The following is a 22,405-nucleotide window of genomic DNA, read 5'->3' on the forward strand; positions in this document are numbered from 1 at the left end:
ATAGCTGCTAGGTCTTGTGGCAATTCATCATACAAATGGACATGTGTATACAAATACGTCACTAAGAACTGGGGCAGTTCCTTCTCCAAATGGGGAAAGTAAAGATGACAGACTAGAAGAAAATCTTTTCGTAACTTCTAAATTCAAAAGCCTAGAGAATACATGGAAAAGAAAATAAGCATAAAAGATAGTTATTGAAGATGCTATGTATTATGCGCAGGAGCCTCACTATTTTTAAATTTAAGTCCCTCTGTATTTTCATCAGTTATTATGTGTGACCCTTAAATGAAATATTGGAAACAATAAAATTCAAAGTGCCAAGTACCAAGAAACCTGATTCAAAACCCTATTTCAAACAGTAAAACAATACGATACAAAACTTAAAAATCGAGTTATTAACAAAGTAGTCATACCTACAACTAACTCTTTGCCACATTTCTTGGCACAACAAACTCATTCTGAACAACTTGGTCCACACTAGGTCCTCAGTACACCTTTGTTTTAAAGTGTTTCTCCCTGTGTAAACTCAGGGTCTAGGTCATCTATTGTAAGGATCTGACACATCATTTGATCTACTTGACATCAATTTTTACACTGAATAAAGAATGGTGTTTCGTTGTTTTGTTTTTCTCTGCCTTGTTTCAAAAACTATCCAGGTGTTAATGCTGACCTTTTGACCATATCTTGGCAAAGTTTAATTTGAACAGGCAGTTTCTCATGACCTTCAAGTCTGTGTTCAACAATGAAATCACTTGGCTTTATATCCTATTCAGTTATTAATCACAAACAACAAAGGAAGAACTTTCACACAGAAAACGTGAAACCTATGCTGCCCATCATTCACTTTGGTTCACTCTGGGTCACATTCACCTGCAGCTAAAGTCATTGGAAACCACGTGATGACCCTGGCTTTTTAGAAACTACATGCAATATTTTGCTGGCAAGGAAACAAAACAGCTATGTGACTTTAAGACAAGTGCTCCTGGAGGTTTGCAGTCTGAAGAGCGGGCACCAAAGGAAAGCAGCTGGATGATGGCGCAGGCGGCGGGGAGGGTGTGGAATGGGTCAGGGAGACAGGTGCCCATGTAATAGGCTGATCAGTTAATTACCCTCCTTGGGAGGGCCTGAGAGAGAAATTTCTGCCTTAGCATGGGATACCCACATAGGACCTCCGCATTCTGACCCCACCCACATAAAATTCAGTTCTTACAGTCTAGCCAAATTTGACTTTTTAGAAATCAGCTTGAATGATTTGATTTTTTTTAATTAACAAAACAGATATTTACAATTTTATTTTACTAATTTTCTTTGTTTCCTCTTAGTACTGCTATTAATTTGGTCTTTGTTTCTGTTCTTTAAATTTGAGAAAGGAAGTAGCAGCGTAATGACAGAAATCCCTGGAATCAACCAACCTGTGTCTCTAATTTTAAAGATTTATTTATTTATTTGAGAGAGAGAGAGAGTGCTCAAGCGAGCAGGAGGAGCAGAGAGAAAGAGAGAATCTCCAGCAGACACCCCGCTGTGTGTGGAGCCAGACCCACAGCTTGATTTCAGGACACTGAGATCATGACCTGAGCCAAAATCGAAAGTCCAAGGCTCAACAGACTGAGCTACCCAGGTGCCCCGCTCTGCCTCTAATTTTAAAGGGGCTACTCTTAATGGTTCTGCAAAGCCCCTTTTAGCATCTTGAAATAGACCCACCAGGTCATCCCTCAACTCCTAAGTGGTTTTCACTCAAACAGCCCTCTGGACTAAGCCTGCAATTGAAATAATGCCCCTGGCTGCCAAACTAGCAGAGGTGCAAGCCAAAAAATTTCCCAAAGCATTAATAAAATCTCAAAAACAAGGACAAAATTAGGAAAGCAACAGATGAGGATTCTTTTTTCCTTCCTAACATTAGTCAGTCCCTATGTGGAGAAAGCCACAAGCTGAAAAACCAGGCTTTCTGACACTCAGCAAGCCCGAGTCAGTCCAGAGTGTGAAGGAAGTGGGCGGAAAGTCACATTAGGTGGGGACACTAAAAGGCCTCCTGCTGTGGCTTTAATCCCATCGTGCCACCCAGCCACTCTTTCTCAAAACTCCCTGGGCAGGAGCATAACTAGAATATTTACTTGTCCAAGTTGTCTCTTGAGTCAGTGAAACTAAACTCATCTACTTTCTATACAGCCAGGTCTTCAAAAGATTTCTATTCTCCTGGTCTGATTTTTGCTCTTCTTTCGTCAAGGTCAAACGAAAGGGTCAAGATCAAAGGAAAAGTTGGCTAACATCTTAGATTCTCCCCAGAAGCAGAAACTGAGACAAACTTATACATTCATATGTATAAGTACAACTGATCCTTGAACAACCTGACCTTGAGTGCTCAGGATGCCAACCCCCTGCATAGTCGAAAATCCACATATAACTTTTGATACCCCAAAAAAACTTAACGAATAGCCTACTGTTGATTGGAAGCCTCACCAATAACATAAAGTTGATTAACACATCCTTTGTATATGTATTATATACTGTATTCTTACAATAGCATAAGCTAGCAAAAAGAAAATGTTAAGAAAATCATAAGGAAGATAAGATACATTTACAATATTGTACTGTATGTACTGGGAAAAAAATCTCCACAGAAGTGGATCCATGCAGGTCAAACCTGTGTTGTTCAAGGTCAACTGCAGTTTATTTTGGAGGTGATCCCAAAACACACTGGGTGGGGAATGAAGAAATGAGACAGGAAAGGAAAAGTAACTAATAAAAGGTCATTTTCAAGCAAATTACCACTGAATCATAATCCAACTGGGAACTCAGAGAACCTCAGGGTAAAATGTTCATCTCAAAGGCAGCTCACCTGAGATGCAAGAGAGCAAGGGATTTATACTGTAGCAGTCACTGGCTGCTGGCAGTTGACAGTGGTCAGGCACTTCCTGCCAACCCTGGGTGTGAGCTTTTCCAGCCAGAGAATGCCCTCAGGCAAAGGAATGCCAGTGACTGCAGCTGGAAGGCCCCAGGCACTGAAGTGCTAAAAGCCAGGGATATGGGTGGGACCTCCCACAGCAAGGATTAGGATTATTTCCAAAAGGGTAAACCAGAGGCAACCACATTAGTTAGAGGACACATCACAGAATACAAAGTTGAGCTCTCCTCCACAAAATTATCCTTCAAAAAAGAGGGTGCCACCTTATATTTAAACCCTGAAAGTTCTATTATTATGAGACACTGTCAATTACCCTGTCTTAATCTGAAATCACAAAGGACTGTTTGCGTAAAACACAATAATCTGAAAGGACCTCACAACATTCAACTTGGATGCCATTAAAGGTCAAGCAAAGAAATTTAACACAGACTTGGTTATTTTTTTTTTTTTAAGATTTTTTTATTTATTTTACAGAGAGAGAGATAGCGAGAGCAGGAACACAAGCAGGGGGAGTGGGAGAGGGAGAAGCAGGCTTCCCGCTGAGCAGGGAGCCCGATGTGGGACTCGATCCCAGGACCCCGGGATCATGACCCGAGCCGAAGGCAGACGCTTAACGACTAAGCCACCCAGGCGCCCCAACACAGACTTGGTTATTGAGGGTATGACTTTTCAATCTCAAGTGGTGGATGGTAAAGCAACTCAAAAAGGGCAGGGGGAGAGGAGGCTGGGGGAAATCAACAAATCAACAAAAACCTCTACCAGAACCTTCAGATGGGGCAATACAAGTGAAGAAACAGGAAATGCTCATCTTGACTAGTAGTTACAGAAATTGAACATAAAACAATATATGGAATTCACAACTGAATACTGGCTGGATCTCAAAGTTACTGACATATTTATATACAACTGACGGCATTAAACTTAACACAGTTAACACAGTCCTTCTAGAAAGCATTTAGTAATCAATGTCAGAAACCCTTGTCCCAGAAATTCTATTTCTAGGAACTTATCAGAAATAACCCAAACAAAGAATGATACCAACAACAATTATAGTAATAGCAAATATTTACGCAGCACTCACTAGAGCCGAGCCAGGCTGTTCTAAGTGTTTTATATTGGGAGTTCTCAACTGGGAATGGTTTTGCCCCTTAGGAGATACTTGACAATGTTTGGAGACATTTTTGTTTATCAAAACTGGTGGATAGAGGCCAGGGAAGCTGTGGAACATCTACACTGCACAGAAGAGCTCCCACAGCAAAGATTTATCTGCCCAAAATGGTAAGAGGGCTGTGTCTGAGAAACCCTGTTTTGTATCTATTCGCTTTTGTAATCCTCATGACAACCTTATGGATATTTTTATTACCTCCACGTTACAGATCAATAAAGATCATTTTCACTCATCATTATCCATAATGTTGAAAAACTAGGAATAAACTAAATACCAAAAAACAGGGAGAGAGTTAAATTATAGAATGACCTAAGAGAAGCTGGAAAATACCTATGATATAATATAAAACTAAAATACTGGAATAAGAAACTAGGAGTATGATATAATTACAATTATTTTAAGGTATGAATATAGAGACTAAATGGGAAGATAAAACATTAAAGTTACTACTGTGTTAACATGGTAGAAATAGGAATGAATTTTTTTCCCTTTTTCTAACATTCTTTGATACTACTCTGATTTTTAAAAGAAAAAACACTCAACACTGGAGATAAGAAATTTGAAATTTTCTTTAAAGAATGATTTTTTATGAAATAAGGAATATCTTATTTTATTTTAAGATTTTTTTTTTTAAGATTTTATTTATTTGACAGAAACAGATAGAGAGAGAGAGGGAACACAAGCAGGGCAGAGGGAGAGGGAGAAGCAGGCTCCCCGCTGAGCAGGGAGCCCGATGCGGGGCTCGATCCCAGGACCCTGGGATCATGACCTGAACCGAAGGCAGACGCCCAACAACTGAGCCACCCAGGAACCCCTTAAGAATTATTTTTAAGTAATCTCTACACACAACGTGGAGCTCAAACTTATGACCCTGAGATCAAGAGCTGCATGCTCTATTGATTAGCCAGCCAGGCACCCCAGGAATACCTTATTTTAACAACACAACAGTTAATAAGCTAAGAAGACAGTTACTATCGAGAAATTAGAAAGAAGGATTTCCACAGAATAGCAACAAATGTTAGTGCTTTAAAATTCTGAAGTTATAATACGATTGTATGTTCAAGGTAAGAATCAATAACCTAGATTTTATATTTACCACTCTTTCTTTCAGTTATTGCATGGCTTACTATCATCTAAAGAGAATGAACAAAAAGAATCAAACTTTAATTCAGCTAAATCTGATTCATTTTAGCAACTCTATTATATACAGTAATTTAAACTATTTTTAATGTATTAATAATTGTAGCAATATTAGTAGTAGTAACATTATTGTTGTTGCCATTATTAGCAACAATGTACTGAATGCCTCCTACATAGGATTACTATGTAATCTAATCCCACAACATCCATACAAGGTAAATGTTTTTATGATCCCCATTTTCCAGCAGAGGTCAAAAACACTTAAAATGAAGCAACTTATCCAGGGCTCACAGGGTTAGTAAATGGAAGTCCCTGGATTGAAATTCAAGGCAGTCTGACTCTAAAGCCCCAAGTGTACTTGGGGACAAGGTGGGGGTGAGGGAAAGATAGGCTCTACCCTTCCTCCACTCCATCAGCAACAGACGGATTGTAGCTGATACATGGTTGTAAAACCTACCCTCTGAAGTACATTTACTAATTGTGTGGGTAGACCTAACAATGATTTAACCAATCTTTTATCTCATATTTAGATATTTTTAAATTATTTTTTATAATAATCAATGGGTATTAACAAATAAATGTTTGTCGAAACTGCTGAGAGGATTCAAAGGGAAAAAAACAGTAAGGTTGTCAGAGTTTCCACCAGAAGCCACGTGATCAATGATTCTAACATGGGGGGATTTCAGTTGATCCCCATGTCCCACTGGATATTCAGTTCTTATGGATTCGGGGATTAAAAAAATAAGCCTATATCCTGTCAATAGGAAAATGGATACCTTAGATAAGTAGGACTGTCTGAGTAAACAGCTTAAGCATCTGTTTCCAAGAATGCTGAAGAGGAATGGATAGGAAGGTTAACTATAAAATATTTGTAGATATTAAATTGATGGGCTTAAATGTCTCTAGTCTAGCCTACCCAGAGCATATATTATGAAATGAAGTCACTGAAAACAAAATGCTGTGATCTGCTGAGATCCCGGAAGTGCAGATTAACTGAACAAATAAGAGGGATCAAGACACTAATAACATATCATCATAAGGCAAGGAGGGGAATTTGGCATAAGCCAAAGTAACAGGCTCCTTCCCCGGCTGAGCCGTTAATCAACTCAAAGCAGGCTACAGCGCGGTGGGAGGAGGCCCAGAGGAACATCTGGTCTCCAATTCCACACCTACGGGCGGTCCTCCCAGGCTCCGGTTTCAGGGCGCTGAGATGTCAGGAAGGAAGGCAGCAGGTGAGAAAAATGAAAAACGCCCTCTGTGGAAGAGTCCCTGTGTATGTGCTCTGACAAACTGTGAGTAAATCTTATCAAAAGTAGAGCCTTATTCGTATTACATGTGGCGATTTCACTGGAGAACAGAATCCTGATGTGTCTTAGCTGTATGTTTTTAAACGTATCAGAAATAAATAATTGAAATGAAGGAAGATACCAACAACAATCATAATGACAGGAAATATTTCCATAGCACTTACGAGAGCAGTAACAGGTGGCTCTAAATGATTTCTATCAGGGGCTTTCGACTGGGAGTGATCTTGCGGGACATGTGGCAAGGTCAAGAGACTTTTTACGGCATTTTAGACATTAGACATATTTACCAGCCATCGCCCCTTCTCATTAATTGACATCTATCTGATAGGTTTGAGCCGTTCTCCCACGGGTCATTAAGTATTTTAAATAGTAACTCTGCCTGAATATACTATAAATAGACAAAACAAATATCCTATCTAACAAAACCTGAGGTGTCAATAAATATTTCTAATTAATATGGAGTACTTCAGATATATTAACCAAATGTTAGCCTTTGAAAATAACTTTCACCTCTTCCTGATCCCAGAAGACCAACACCTGAAAAATCTGTTTCATAATCACAGAAATTGTACCTCTTGCTTTGTGAATATACTTGCAACTGTGATTGCAGGTAATAATTCAAACACGGGGTGCCTGGATGACTCAGTTGATCTGCCTTTGGCTCAGGTCATGATGCTGGGGTCCTGGGATCAAGCCCCGCAGCAGGGTCCCTGCTCAACACAGGGTCTGCTTCTCCCTCTCCCTCTACCCCCTGCCCCCGCTCACGCCTGCTCACTCTCCCTCTCTTTCTCTTCCAAATAAATAAAATCTTAAAAAAAAATCAAATGCAAAACACTAACCTCAAGAAAGACTTGGTACGTGTGTTATAAACATTATTTCATCTCTTAATCTACCAACTTTTAACAGTAACTCTTATGGAGGCCTTTGGTTAATGAGATGACTAATGAGTTAATGATAATAATGGATCAATATTGGCCCATTAATTGTGACACACTGAATGCAACATAGTAACATAAGATGTCAATCAGGGAAGAAAGTAGAAACTGGGTGAGGGACGTATGGGAACTCTGCATACTTTCTGCTTTTACATCTCTATAAATGTAAAACTACCCTAAAATAAAAGTTTATTTCAAACAAGGTAAAAATAAAAATAATCACCTACAGGGTATTTTCTTGGGCAAGAAAATAAGAGAAGCTAGTTCTGGTCCATCCCTATTACATCTTCGGTTTCACATTCTGTTTATTTATAAAACAATAAAGAAAAGTGGTCGAGAATCACTTGCGTGGCTCTGACTGTGCTGGATTCCACATGCACACCTGCTTTCCATACATTTCTGAATTTCGGAATCCTATCTCATCCATTGAACAACAACAACAACAAAAGAAATATCTGAGCAACAAAAATGTGCCAAAAGCTGAGGCAGGCCTGAGGATTCAAAGACAAAGAAGCAGAGGGCCTGTCTTCAAGGTCATAGTCTAAAGTTGAGGTTCTCGAGCATGCACAGTGACCACTTCAAGAGATGAAAATGCAGGTTTCCAGGCCACACCCTACCAAGACAGACCATGCTTTCAAAAACGCTGGTCTATAAAACCTGTCATAACTGCTGTGACAGATGAACACATCTAGGAATCACTGAATTTGATCCCAGGAGGGAAGTTGTGGGAGCAGAGGAGTGGGGCACCCAACCCATACTTGAAGGTCAGGAAAGAATTCCTGGAAAAGAAGTGAATTGTTGATCACTTAATAGCAGAATAAACCTTGAGGTCACACCCTGCCTCGAGCAGGGCTGGCACAGAACCAAGAACACGTACAGTGCTTCTGAAAGTCACTGAACGCTGGCCACAGAGTCCCAACCCCAGCAGCTAGAAAGCAGCAATGCACATGAGCCTAACTCAGGCTGCTCCAGGGCTGGAGAAAGGGGCTTTGTCTTAACTCAGTGGGGTCTGACAAAATACGCAAACAGGATTCTAGAGCCCAAACGGTTGCTGCAGCCCAGAAAACCATACTGTCTCCCCTCAACTGTGTAGCCACTTCATGGGAAAAGCTTTTTCACGTGTTAATGGTTTTTCACTTTCAGCCCTATTAGAGGTTGCAAAATCTATTGCCATATTGACCCAGGTTGCTTGGCTTTGAGGCTATTTTGCACTGCTTTTTTTTTTTTTTTTGGTCTTCTATATGATCAGCACATCTCATTGCTGTCACTGCGTTGATATTCAGCAGCACTCCAGCCTGCTGCTGGATCTTCTGATTTACTGCCCTAGATCTAGAAACTGAATACCTAAGTGTGAATTGAGAAGACAGTCACTAAAAGAGGGCCTGATGTGCTTCATAGGTGTCCCTGCACTGCACACTCCAAGAAAGAAATGTCGATTGTCACCTCTGTGCAGTCCGCGGAGTATATGCAGTGGTCCTGGGCTGCCAGTGAGGAGAATCATCGAGTTTAAAACCACTTAAAACCCAGCAATTACAACAGGACCCAGAAAATAGCAGATCTCTATAAATGTTCTTTAAATCTTTTATTTTGGGCTCCTTCTTTTTCTCACTTCTAGTTCTTAGATGTGTGGCTCACCGGAGGTTGACAGAAAAGTAAGTGCTACTTGATTTAAGAATAAAAGCAGACGAGAAATTTTAGAAAATTACAGAGAAATCAATGCTGACACTCTTCCTAAAACAAACCCACTACAGTAAGAATTGTTCATCATGAAACACCAGGCACATATTATTTACTGAAGACTTCCAAGTTATGGGAAGTAAATGCCGATTCTTTATTTCAGTAATCAAGAGGTAGATATACCTTCAACACCATTTATTTTTATTTAGATTTTATGACTCTGAGAAATTTTGCAGCATGTGGCCCCAGCAACAAATTCAGTGAATACACAGAACACAATCTCAAAGATTTTTTTTTTTGTAATAGTGCACAGTTCATTTAGCCACAAAGTAACTTCTCATCACAAAACATAAGATTCTCCTTGTAACAGCATAAGAAATAAGTAGGAAGGAGGTGGGTAGATAAGAAGGATCCAGTGGGACTTGAGAACTGTTTTCTCAACCTACTTGCAAAATACCCATAACCTCCCAGTTTAAAATCCATCACTATGAAATCCACCATGATTTTTTAAATTCATATGAGCAAAGATAGAACAGAACAATTGTTTTAAAGAATTTGCATGGGCAGAGATAAAATATAATAAGTATTTTCATTTCATGATGTCTTTCTCCTCTATTCCCAAATGTCCCATAAATCACATACACACAAACTATGCTTTTCCTTTCTTTTCCTGCTGTAACACTAGTTATTCAGAGTTAGCCATTAAATATTTATTAAAAACTAACTAAACAGTTCTCAGAGCAATGCCAGATACCAGATTGCATGGGTGGGTTGGAGTTATCTAGAGTTTTAGAAAGTGAATCTGCTAGGGAAATGAATTTCTTCTGTCAAACACAATCCAGGAGCTACTAACACCAGAAAGGGCGTGACTGTGTAAGTGTTGAAGCAGAAGCTAAAGGCACAGAATTCAGGAATAGAACAAGAAAACAGGCCAGGTCAAAGCCAGGAGACTCACTCTGGCATCAGGTTCCTAGCTAGGGGCTGGCTGGGCCAGGAGAAAAGGGTCAGGGTTGGTGTGAAAGGAGGAGCTACCTCTCAGAGGGCCAAGAGGATTGCTATCTGAGGAGGCATTTCCATTGATGATATGCAAGTGACCTGGAAGAATTTGTACGAGATGCCTATCTTACAACCTCTGTGCATTCCAGCCTCTCACGGTGTCTGGATGAACAGCATTAAACTGAAATCTATCATGTTTCCAGACCATTATGACAGTTCTCCTCTATTTGGAGAAATAGTCCTCTCTGCAGACTAAATAAAGCTTTTTCATACAAGGTACCAAAAGGCAAATAGGTCGTACAGCACAGAATCATATGGGAGGCCATGTGCCCTTTTCCTTTGCTTGCCTTGCTTGCTTGCAAACAATAAAAACCTTTCTGAACAAATGAAAGTGAACTTTGAAACCAGCAAAACATTTCGGGCACCTTGCCACAAAGACATTCTCCAAGCAACTGCAGGCCATTTGTTGTCATGTATTTCTATATTTCTTGCCACGTACTGGATCTGCAGTTAAGGGAGTCCAGCATAGGATTACTGCCTTGATGCTGTGATGTGAAAAATCACTAACAGATCTAGATCGAAGGATGAGGACAAACTGGTCAATTTTCAGTATGATGATGCATATGGGACCTCATTTAAACTCATGTCTTATCTTTATTTATCTAAGCTGTATTCATTTTTCCTGGATTAACTTGAAAGGCTCTACTAACAAAAACAGCCACCATTTACTATAATCCTTCCTGCAAGTTGCCAAGTAATGTGCAAGGGATTTTATACAGATATACCTTTAAAGACTCACAACAGTCCCATTATCACCATTTTGCAAGTGAGGAAACAGACCCAGGATGCAGGATGGCTGGGATTCAACTGTAAGTCCAACTCCACAGCCTCTTCCCACAAAGTGTATTATGCTCTACAAATTACATGGAAAAATGAGCATTCTATAGATACCCCTGGGACTTACCATCCCTAGGAAAGTAATGTATTGGTATAGGAAAATGTAATAAAATCGTGAGGGCACCTAAAGAATCACCAGTCACAGCACAGTCTGGGATGATGCTGACAGCTATCACACTAGAGAAGAGAAAGAGAAAACACAGAATTTAAATCCAAAGACTCAAACTTCTATCCCAGAGATCCAGAAATCACTCCTGTCTTTTAAGTTGGAAGTTAACCATCTTCAAACTCAAAAGAAATTCAAGTAAGTCATTCAAAATCTGCCGTTTTGTAAGAATTTCCTTCAGAATCAGTAGTAGTTTAAAAAAAAAGTCAGAGATCCAAAAAACAGGAAAAAAAGGGTGGATGGGTGGATGCAATGTAGGAAAAGGCAATTCATTGAAGAATTTGTCCAAAGAGCCATTAAACATATGCAGAGAAGTTCAATTACAACAAAAAAAGGGATGCAACCTTCGGGCACCTGGGTGGCTCAGTCAGTTGAGCATCAGACTCTTGATTTCAGCTCAGGTCATGATCTCAGGGTCATGAAATCGAGCCCCACATGGGGCTCCATGCTGAGCATGGGGCCTGCTTAAGATCTCTCTCCCTCTCCCTCTGCCCCTACCCCCCCCAACTCATGAGCACATGTGCGCTCTCCCACTCTCTCAAAAAAAAAACAAATGCAAATTCAAACATTTATATACTACTTTTCATCTCTCTACACTTCCTGGACAGCAATTTAACAGTAGACACTTATCTGCCCCCAGCAATTACCCAAATGAACTAAGATATATGTACACATTTCATTATTTCTAACAATTTTTTTTAATGGGATGCTACTAATGCTGGATGGTTCCGACTTTGGTTCAAAATGAAAAACCACGCTGCTTGTGGGAACTTAGCTATAAAGCCGCACATTTGTATATTCATAGGAAAAGGTGTGGCAGGACAAACAAAACTATTAACAATGGCTATGAAGGGGGAGAAGGAATGACAATTTTCTACTCTATAATGTTTATTCTGCACTGAATTTTTTTTTAGAAAGAAACTGATTGCTTAAGGTTTTTTTTTTTTAAGGTGCTTAAATACATTATTAAAAATTACATTTGGGATCGAAAATCTCTTATAATAAAATACCTCTCTAACTTGACAGCCACCCTCACAGGGAGCCCACGCTTACTTTTGCCCAGCTCATAATCCAAGTTTCAATCTTCTGCTTTAGACAGAAAGTTTGACCTGTGTTCCTTTAGTCCTAGACTAAAATTTCACTTTGACACAATGGTAAAACTAGGCTATGACTCATCTTCCTCTGCATAACAATGAAAGTTCTAGTTCAGTGGGAAAAAAACTACTTGAGTTGCTGGTTCACTGAACTGTTCAAATCAAAATATTGCAGCAGGATCGAGCGAGTCACTGCACCCAGATCCTATCTAGTGCTCCTAACAGTCCTTGCTCCTACCAGTCTTTTCGCTGGCCCTCCAATCAAATCTGGAATTTGCAAATGGTTAGGATAGGAAGCACCTGGTGCCCTCAAAATAAGGGTCAAAGAACCCAAGTGTAACATGAAACAGATCCAGGACCCATGTCATGAGCATGCCTTTCAAGTTAGGCCAAGGGAAAACACAACAAAAATGATGGCAGGGTGCACAGCTTCAGCCTAAATATATTTTAAGCACCATAATGAACATTATATTTGTTTTCCTATTCCTAGACTCTGGGTACCAGGCAAAGCCCATTATCAACTGACTAGATTTTGATAATTTTTATAGAACTTATTCTTTTTATTTACCTTGAATGTTACTATAGTTTGCAAGGTGCTTTAAAATGCCCCCTGGGGAATCTGAATGGTTTGGAGACCTAGCTCAGAGGTTCAGTGACTTACACAGTCAATCACAGGGGGAACGGAGACCCAGGTCCATACCTTGAGTAGTTGTTCAGTACCATATTAGTCAGACATCTCATTCTGCCCCCAAATTCTTTTGTTTCAAACAAGTCACTCTGTCCACTCTTCTTCTCCCAATTTAACAATTTTCTCTCTCACCTCTGCAAATTATATTCCACCTGGTCTTCCTAACCACCAATGCATTTCCTTTATAAACATTAAGATCAGCTAAAAACTCACAAGCCCTGAGAAATTCTCCCAGACAAACTTCCCTACACTTTGATGGAATCAGCTGGCAGGTCAAGCCCTTAATATCTGGCAAAGATAAACACACTCCTTCCTTTCAAACTAATCTTTACACAGGTCCTTCCAGAGAACCTCCTGGTAGTGCGCCCCCCCCCCCCCACCAGCCCCACCTCCACGTTCAGAGAGACACCTCAGCCCCTGATGAAATTCTTATTCCAAAGTTCTCAACCTGCCTTGCTTCGTGAAGACGCTGCCACCTGGGAGGCTTGTCTCTTGAGAAGGCTGCTCAATGTGTCCCAAGGTCAGCCGGTTCTCCTATGATCCCTTCCAGGAGCTTCTTCCCAGATGACAGCTGATATTCAGAGAAGCCACAGTCTAATACAACATACTCTCCTACATCATCACCAACCGGAAACGAAGAGATCCAACCCTCTTCCAGCCTTCCTGTTGCTCAGAGGAATTGATTCATTCATTCCACAAGCAGATACTAAGCCTTTCCTGCATGCCAGGCACACAGCTGGGTGCGGGGTACAATGGTGACAAAGTTTCCTTCTTGCCCTCTTCATGGAGCTTTCAGTCTCCTAGGGAACAAATAACATTCCCTTGTGCTTCTCCACCTTGAATCTACAGTAGAATCAGTCAGAGAGTTTTTGAAAAGCTACAAAGTCAGGGCCTCCGTCTGCTTAAATCAGAATCTCTGGCTGTGGGGCTTCAAAACTGGTGATTCTAACGTGGAGCCAAGGTTGAGGATATTTTAACCAACCCACCTCAAAAGGAAATGGCTGACATAGAGTCCTGTCAGCCACCAAGCAAGCAGGAAGGATGGCAAGATAAGCTGGGCCTCCCAGAAGTGGCTTCCTGAGCAGGGCAATTTCTAGACATAAATCGTCTGTGCATTAGTAGATGCCTACAAGTCCTAGAATGGCACCAAATAATTTTTTTTTCACATTTTCAAGACTGTTTTTTAACTTTGGTCTCCCTCAATTAGATTATTTTTAATATTTGATCATCTGTACATAGACATCAAGATTAAGAAAAGGAATTAGGTCACAAAAGCTTTGGGTTAATATTATAAAATAAGAATATTCTATATCAAAGAAAGATAATAAATACATGGATGGATAGATGGGTAGATAGACAGACAGACAGACAAACATAGAGATTCAGATTTCAACTTACTCAGTTTTCCCTGTTGTAGCTCAGTGGGTGGCTGAGAGGCAAATACACTGGGTTCCCCATTCCAGATCACACCATAGAGCAAAGGATTTTCAAAAATAACACTGAATGGCTTATTTTGAGCAAATATGTATCTAAAATTCACTCCATTTTACACCTTGTTTTTTATTATTCCCTTTAAATTCTGCAATGGTCATTTGCATATCAACTCTTTATTGTCAAAAGTTTAATGCAAAACACTTATGGTTTCATTCTTTCTACCTTACTTGAGGTTTGTAAATAAAAGATTCATCCAAAAATAAAAGATTCATCCAAAAAAAAAAGGATTCATCGCAAAGTTTAATCTGTTACGGAGACTGCTCTGAAAACCAAAAAAGGCCATGTGTTGCGATGAAATATAACACCCATTAAAAATGTATTTGTTTGTATCTTTATTTCTTACAAGATCACTAGAGATCTACCCAGCAAATACAAAAATATTCAGTTTACCAAAAACCAATGAGAAGAGAGCCTAGGCCTTTGTGGAATTTGAAATCAAGTACACATTGGTTTGCTATTTTTATTAAAAGAACATGTCCTGAATTTTTTTTTTTTTTCTAATGCTTTCAATTTTCCTAAAGCCTTTGGGCTGGTCAGAGGGCAGGAGAGAATGCTATCTAAATGGACCAGAATTCATATTTAAAGCTAGAGTCTGCTCATTTTAAAATGTGCTTACTATTTAAAGATTTGTTTGTATTTTTCTCCTGTCTTTTGATTTCACCACCATAGTCACTTGAGGCTTTTTGTAGCAAGACAGTAACACAAACACAAGCGGACTGTGGAGACTATAAAAGCCAGAGAAAGAAGATTAAATCAGAGTCCAGAGATCTTTGAAAGGCCATGATGCCACAATGCTTTCATATGCATGGGATTTTTTTTTTTAAGATATTTTATTTATTTATTTGACACAGAGAGAACAAAAGAGAGAGAGAGACAGCAAGCACAAGCAGGGGGAACTGCAGACAGGGAGACAGCTCACTCCCCGCTGAGCAAGGAGCCCGATGTGGGGCTCGATCCCAGGACCCTGGGAACATGACCTGAGCCGAAGGCAGCTGCTTAACTGACTGAGCCACCCAGGCACCCCAATGCATGGGATTTTAATTCTGGTCCCTGAACTGTATTTTAATTTTCAGTTGAGAGCATATTGTTCTTTAAATAAGAGAGAAAAGTAATAGCCAAAGAAGTGAGTTATAGCCCACTGATCTCCTATTACACTTGGCCAAGAAACCCAACTAAGAAAATAGGGACTGCTCCAACTACTTTAGTTTAAATGTGCTCCACAGAGAACGTGCCTACCAGCACTGACCACCTCATTCACATGGAGTTAGGAAGGAAAACAGTAAGAGATAAAGAGTAATTCCAAAGGGAAGAAACACACATACTGTAAAAATTCTAACCAGCCTGAAACTTTTCCCACAGAGACAACATTCAAGCATGAATGTGAGGTCAAACAATACCCATCACTTGGGTTTTTTTTTTTTTTCCTCGAAAAGCTTCTATGACCAGTATGCAAATATATACATTAAACAAGATACGTACATCTGACCTGATCAGAAAATCTAGATCACCCTGGAAATAAACCCCGGTGAGAAACGTACATGACCACATCCAATGTGAAGTTCTGCATCTCTGTTTCTCCTCAACAGCACGGTACTAAGACGAAAACCCCTTCATTTACAGTCCTCCCAAAGTACAAATGTCCTCTTCACCCCTTTATCAGTTCTACACTATATATTTTAAAAGGTAAAACATCTTTCTAGCCAGTACAATAAACCAGGTACCCCATGGGATGAGCTCTGTCACTGTCCAACGGCAAAGAGGAAACTTTATATGACAATAAATAGTCAAGCCACATAATAAGCTACTTTGAAAATACAGGGAGATAAACTGAAGCACATTTGTGACAACGTATTTATGGACCCTTGAGTGCTTCTTCCAAAGAAGCCAATGACTGGCAAACTGTCACATTCTGAAGAGAAGGATGAAGCAGACAGCCTTGGTCTCTACTATTTGGAGTCTAGACAGATGTGGCGTCAGGAAGCACAAACTGGTATGTTCCCTTCACCAGCCAGGCCCTGCCTTCGGCGGCTCTGTTAACAAATCGGGTTCACTAAGTGACTAAGAGAGCCCTGTCTTTGCTGTCGTCCCCTTTTCAAAACCTCCCAGGGTGGGAGTCATGCAAGTTGACACACTTACCTGGTACGTGCTTGCAGGCCTGGCGAGCTCCTCGCCCTGGCAAGTCAAGTCTACACTTTTTCCAACGAAACGGGGTGGCTGCTCGGCTGCTCATCACCTACAATGGCTTAAATGACGAGGAAAAAGATGCAGAGGAAGTGGACAACAAAAGCAGCCTGCGAACTGCACACTGGGATGTCCTGTTTTGGGGTGGCTTTTATTTTTCCCATGAGAGGATCTGACTAAAGCTAAGCCAGCCTCCTCTACACACCAGACAGTTAGTTACATTTAGCAGTCAGTGAAAACTCCTTAGGTCGTTTTCATTACTGTCGTTGTTGTGTTTTTGTGGTTTTTTTTTTTACTTGTCACAACTCAGGGCTCTTGAATGTTTCTAATCTACTACAAAGAGATTATAACTTTGCTTCCTGTTTTCACAGTGTTGGCTGGTAAAGGACACCTCCACCCACCTCCCGACCCACTATGTATATAAATAGAGGCATTTGCCCCGGGTGCACAACTGGGCTGAAGAGTTTGGTTACATATTAACTATACTTCAAAGAATAAATTGGACTTGTTATTTTACTTTAATATGCACATATACCTTGGAGAAATGAAATTCACAAGGATTTCTGCTTAATTCCTTACACATTACTATTATGGAAAAAAATAAGCTTCACAACACAGAGTTATAAAATAAGAAGTAAAACTTTTGACTCATATTTTCCAGCCTCTGTGATTCTGTATATGTGAGGTCCTCTCTTGCTCTGCACATGTTATCCATGCACAACAAACAAGGAAAATCAGTCCCCATAGTGCCACACCTTCTTCTTTTTCTATTCTTTCTTCTCTCCTGCTTTGAAATAGAAACTTTTCATTTATAAGCAAAAATTTTCATATTTCATAGAATATGTACCCTTGCCAGGATACACAGGGGCTTAAGGTAAAAGCCATCTCTGTCCCCACTACTGGCTAAGGTATGATCGAGAGAACTTGCCAAGACTTGCCCCACTCTCCTCCTCCTTATCTCTGTGTGTTTCCTAGATTAGAAGCTGTAGGACTCCAGCAAAATACGTTCTAATACAATCTCCAAATTTGTAAAATGGGAGTAGCGGCCCCACCTGTTTCCTCGGATTGTTGCGAGGAGCAAGCAGCCAAAAGCACAGTGCCATCAATTATGCCACATGGTCAAAGCCCAATTCTTTTTTATTTTTTTACAAAGATTTTATTTATTTATTTGAGAGAGAGAGAGCACAAGCGGGGCAGCCAGAGGGAGAAGCAGACTCCCCACTGAGCAGGGAGCGTGACGCAGGTCTGATCCCAGGACCCTGAGATCATGACCTGAGCCGAAGGCAGACGCTTAACCGACTGAGCCACCCAGGCGCCCCCAATTCTTTTTTTTTAAGAGCTTTATTGACATATAATTCACACAGTATGTAATTAACCCATTTAAAGTGTAGAATTCAAGGATTATTAGTATATTCACAGAGATATATGCATCCATCACTACAATCAATTTCAGGCCACTTTCATCACTCCAAAACGCAATCTCTCTCTGTTTTCTCCCCACCGGCCAGCCCTAGACAACCATGAAAATCTACTTGTAGGTCGCTATAGGCTTGCCTTTTCTGAACATTTCATATAAATAAAATCATAGCATATGTGGTCTTTTGTGACAGGCTTCTTTAACTTAGTATAATGTTTTCAAAGTTCATCCATGTTGTAGCATGTATCAGCACCTCACTTCTCTTTATGGTTGAATAATATTCCATTGTATAAATACCCCACATTTTATTTATTCACTCATCAGCTGATGGACATGTGAGTTGTATTTAACCTTTGGCTAATACAAATAATGCTGCTATAAGCATTCATGAACAAGTTTTTATGTTGACGTGTTTTCATTTCTCGTATATGTGACTGCTGGGTCATAGAGTAACTCCACGGTTAACCTTTGGAAGAACCATCAGACAGTTTTCCAAAGTGACAGCACCATCTTACATTCCCACCAGCAGTGTATAAAAGTTCCAATTTACCCACATGTTCACCAACACTTATTATTAGCTACCTTTTTAATTACAGCCATCCAGTTGCTATGAACTGACATCTCATTGTGGTTTGATATGCATTTCCCTGGTGGTTTTATCAAAGCCTAATTTTATCAGTGGCCCAAAAATGTCTCCATTCTTGTAGGCAGGACTCAATACTCAAAATATGGAACAACCAGTAAGGCATGGGGACCACTTAATCAAAATGGATACTGGCTACAGTGCTGAAACAAGACCTTAAAGGTGTCTGGCTTTAACGGCGGCTATTTTCCAACAGGTATGAAAAAATTTCAACTGATACAGCTGTACGGGTTCATGCCGGCTAAATAACTACTGACCTTTGAATCATATCTCCAGTAAGAGGCTATTAAAGCAGCTAGTCCTTCTTTCTCTACCAAAGGGCTCCTTAAGAAAACTTAGAAGATGAAATTATCAATGTAAATATGATATTTCAAACATTTACAAATCATTCCTTTCCTTCTGTGTTTCTATATGTGTCTTCCGCTTAAATACGAATAGGTTTAGGAGTGCCTGGGTAGCTCAGTTGGGTAAGCGACCGACTCTTGGTTTTGTCTCAGGTCATGATCTCAGGGCCGTGGGATCGAGCCCCACATGGGGCTCCTCGCTCAGCAGGGAGTCTGCTGGAGAGTCTCTCTCCCCCTTCCTCTGACCCCCCCCAACTCACGCACTCTCTCTCTCTCTCTAAAATAAAATAAGTAAATAAAATCTAAAAAAAATTAAATAAATAGGCTCAACTAAAGCAGCCTCTGAACAGCCATAATTATTTATAGGAAGAAATTTTAGACCAGATGTGACTTAAGATTGAGAGTCTCACAAATTTTGAAGGTAGCCAAGAGGAACAAGTCAGGATCTAGATACCAGCAGTATTTTCCCCTCTCCTCTTAAAAATGTGATATTGGTCGAGAAGATATACGCACCCCTAAGTTTATCACAGCATTATTTACAATAGCCAAATATGAAGCAATCTAAGGGTCCCTCGATAACTGAATGGATAAAGAAGCTGTGGCATATATTCACACACACACACATACATATATAATGGAATATTACTCGGTCATAAAAAAGAATGAAATCTTGTCATCCACAACAACACAGATGGACCTAGAGAGTATTATGCTAAACGAAATAAACCAGAGAAAGATAAATTCCATATGATTTCATTTATACATGGAGTCTAAGAAACCAAATAAACAAACAAATAGAAACAGACTCATAAATAGAGAACAAACCTGTGACTGCCAGAGGGGAGGAGGTGGGGTGGTGGGCAAAACAGGTCAAGGGGATTAAGAAGTACAAACTTCCAGATATAAAATAAATAAGTCACAGGAATGAAAAGTACAGCATAGGGAATACAGTCAATAATAGTGTAATAACTTTGTATGGTGACTGATGGTAACTATACTTACCAACAGTAAGCACAGTGTAACATACACAATTGTCGAATCACTATGCTCTGCACCTGAAACTAATGTAACATTGTGTGTCATCCATACTTCAAGTAAAAAAGAAATGTGATATAGGGAGGATAGTAATTATTCTAATTCAAAGGGATTATCTAATCTAATTCAAAGAATTATCTAATTTTAAATTCAAAAACTCTAATTCAAAGAGATGATCAGTTTTTTTCTAAAGCAAAGGGATTATCTAATCTAGTTCAGAGGAATTACAGTTTTCTTCAGACTTTATGGCATTTGAACAAATTCATGTACAATGATATGAATTATGTCTTTCCTAAAACATCCGACTTTAGGATTTTCATTTTCTTGATCCCTAAAAAAAGAAAAATAAACAGAATAAAGCCTACATAAAATATGACAAAGAAAATACAAAAATGCCATAAGCTTTAAAAAATAATTTTTTCTTTATTTTCCAATATAAGACCTCAAGCCTTACATGTATTAATAATATGATTCATCCCTCTCCTAAGAAATTTTCCATGTCCCAAGGCTGCACTATGTAATCCATTGTTTTAGTTATTTCTTGGCATACAGCTAACTATGAAACTGGCCGCTGAACTTTCCTATGTCAAATAGAACTTTCCACTGTGGGAAATTTCTAAAACATTCATATTAAGCTAAGTGGAAATGTCATCATAGCTCAGGAGCAAATATGGTCTGTGTCAACCAGTACAACTTCTAAAGTAGATTCTATGCAGGGAAAGCAAACCATTGATCAAACACAAGCACAAAGGTTTTATCAGAGTTGCTATAAAAACTTGATGGTGAAGAAAATCAGAAGCAACCATCAGCTTATCAAAGGTATCTGAAAGTTCTTCTAAAAAGATCTAATAGGAGGGCACTTTTTAAAATTGTTTTGTAATGTCAGAACCCACTCCATCCACAGACCCCTTCTGCTAGATTACACGTTGACCTCATTTCTAGTTCTTGGGAAATCAAGAGACCATTTATGTTGCAAGTATCTGTCTGGGGGATGCACTTTCTTATTCAATCTGGTGTTGACAGCAATAATCAAATTTGGTACATACCACTAGCTCTATTATAGCTCAACAGCAACTGGCTGCCAGCCTAGGTCCACTGTTTCATCAAAAAGGAAAGACAGGATTGGACTGGAGAGAGAATCACAGAGTGAATCAGCTGAAACCCCAGGCAGTGGAACAGAAGTCAGAGAGCCCCTGGGAGACTAAGCTCTCTCCACTGGGGAGGCGCAAGCCCAGCAGCTTCAGCTCCCTCAGGCACGGGCCAGGCACCAGTGAGCCGACCTTGCTGTGGAAGGCACGCATTTTCTTCATCCTTTCTGTTACCTACAAACCATCTTGGCTTTGAACATCTCATTGTAATGTCGGTCCTAACTAATGAACCTACATGTAACCCTGCACAGCAGCAGACAAAAACTAGAGACAAACCACACCCTCCAACACCAGTGCAAGCAACGCTGGAGTTAAGGCCCTTCCTGCGAACTCTCTAGACAACACTGGCTTCACTTTGTAATTCCTCTACGCACACTTAGGCTAGAATCAAACATTTTTCTCAGATCACAAAATGCTAAATTAATCTTCTTATGATAAAAACAAAGTCAGCTTTAAAAATAATTGGAGAGGGAGGGGAGATCTGACTTTGAAATTTTACTGGAGGGGCGCCTGGGTGGCTCAGTCGTTAAGCGTCTGCCTTCGGCTCAGGTCATGATCCCGGGGTCCTGGGATCGAGCCCCGCATCGGGCTCCCTGCTCCGCGGGAAGCCTGCTTCTCCCTTTCCCACTCCCCCTGCTTGTGTTCCCTCTCTCGCTGTGTCTGTCTCTGTCAAATAAATAAATAAAATCTTTTAAAAAAAAATTTTTACTGGACTTGCTGTTACAGACTTTGAATCTCCAAGAAAACTGTGCTCCAGCTAATAAATATTCTCTACTTAAAAGCAGCATGGATGAGGATGCCATGTCCTGGTATGACAAGCAACTTATTTTCTCCTATTTTAGAACTTGAAATAATTTCAGGTTTACCAAAAAAGGTGTAAAAATAGTACCCAGAGTTCTCATATTCCCCTCACTTAGCCTCCCCAAATGTTACCATATTACATAACCAGAGTATGACTGTCAAACCAGACAATTAGCACTGATGCAACACTATGAATTACTCCACAGGTCATGTCCAAATTCTCCACTTGTCCTCTTTTCCTAGGGATTTGTGATTCAGTCCAAGATCCCGCACACAAGCAACACTTCAAAAATCCAGGATATGTCCTTTTCAATAAATCATGCAATGCAGTACCTCATGAACATTTCTGATCCCTCCAAAAGTTCTGTTTCT

At 40.0% G+C, this 22,405-nt stretch overlaps 1 protein-coding gene across 11 annotated transcripts in view; it reads right to left on the bottom strand.

Annotated features, from left to right (window-relative positions):
* The window catches only part of UTRN (utrophin), a 546,896-nt gene that overhangs the window by 423,841 nt on the left and 100,650 nt on the right, over positions 1–22,405 (bottom strand). For 2 of the 11 annotated variants that reach the window (XM_078054622.1, XM_078054615.1), the window contains exon 1: positions 16,601–16,764. The exons of 8 other annotated variants lie outside the window; for them this stretch is intronic. In XM_078054622.1, coding sequence (XP_077910748.1) covers positions 16,601–16,694 — 94 coding nt within the window. In that variant the 5' untranslated portion in view covers positions 16,695–16,764. Of the gene's footprint in view, positions 1–16,600; positions 16,766–22,405 lie in introns of those variants that run through there. One more of the 11 variants, XM_078054616.1, reaches the window with a different exon arrangement.

The sequence above is a fragment of the Halichoerus grypus genome, chromosome 9 (genome assembly GCF_964656455.1).
Source record: "Halichoerus grypus chromosome 9, mHalGry1.hap1.1, whole genome shotgun sequence".
In the NCBI taxonomy this organism is placed as follows: Eukaryota; Metazoa; Chordata; class Mammalia; order Carnivora; family Phocidae; genus Halichoerus; species Halichoerus grypus.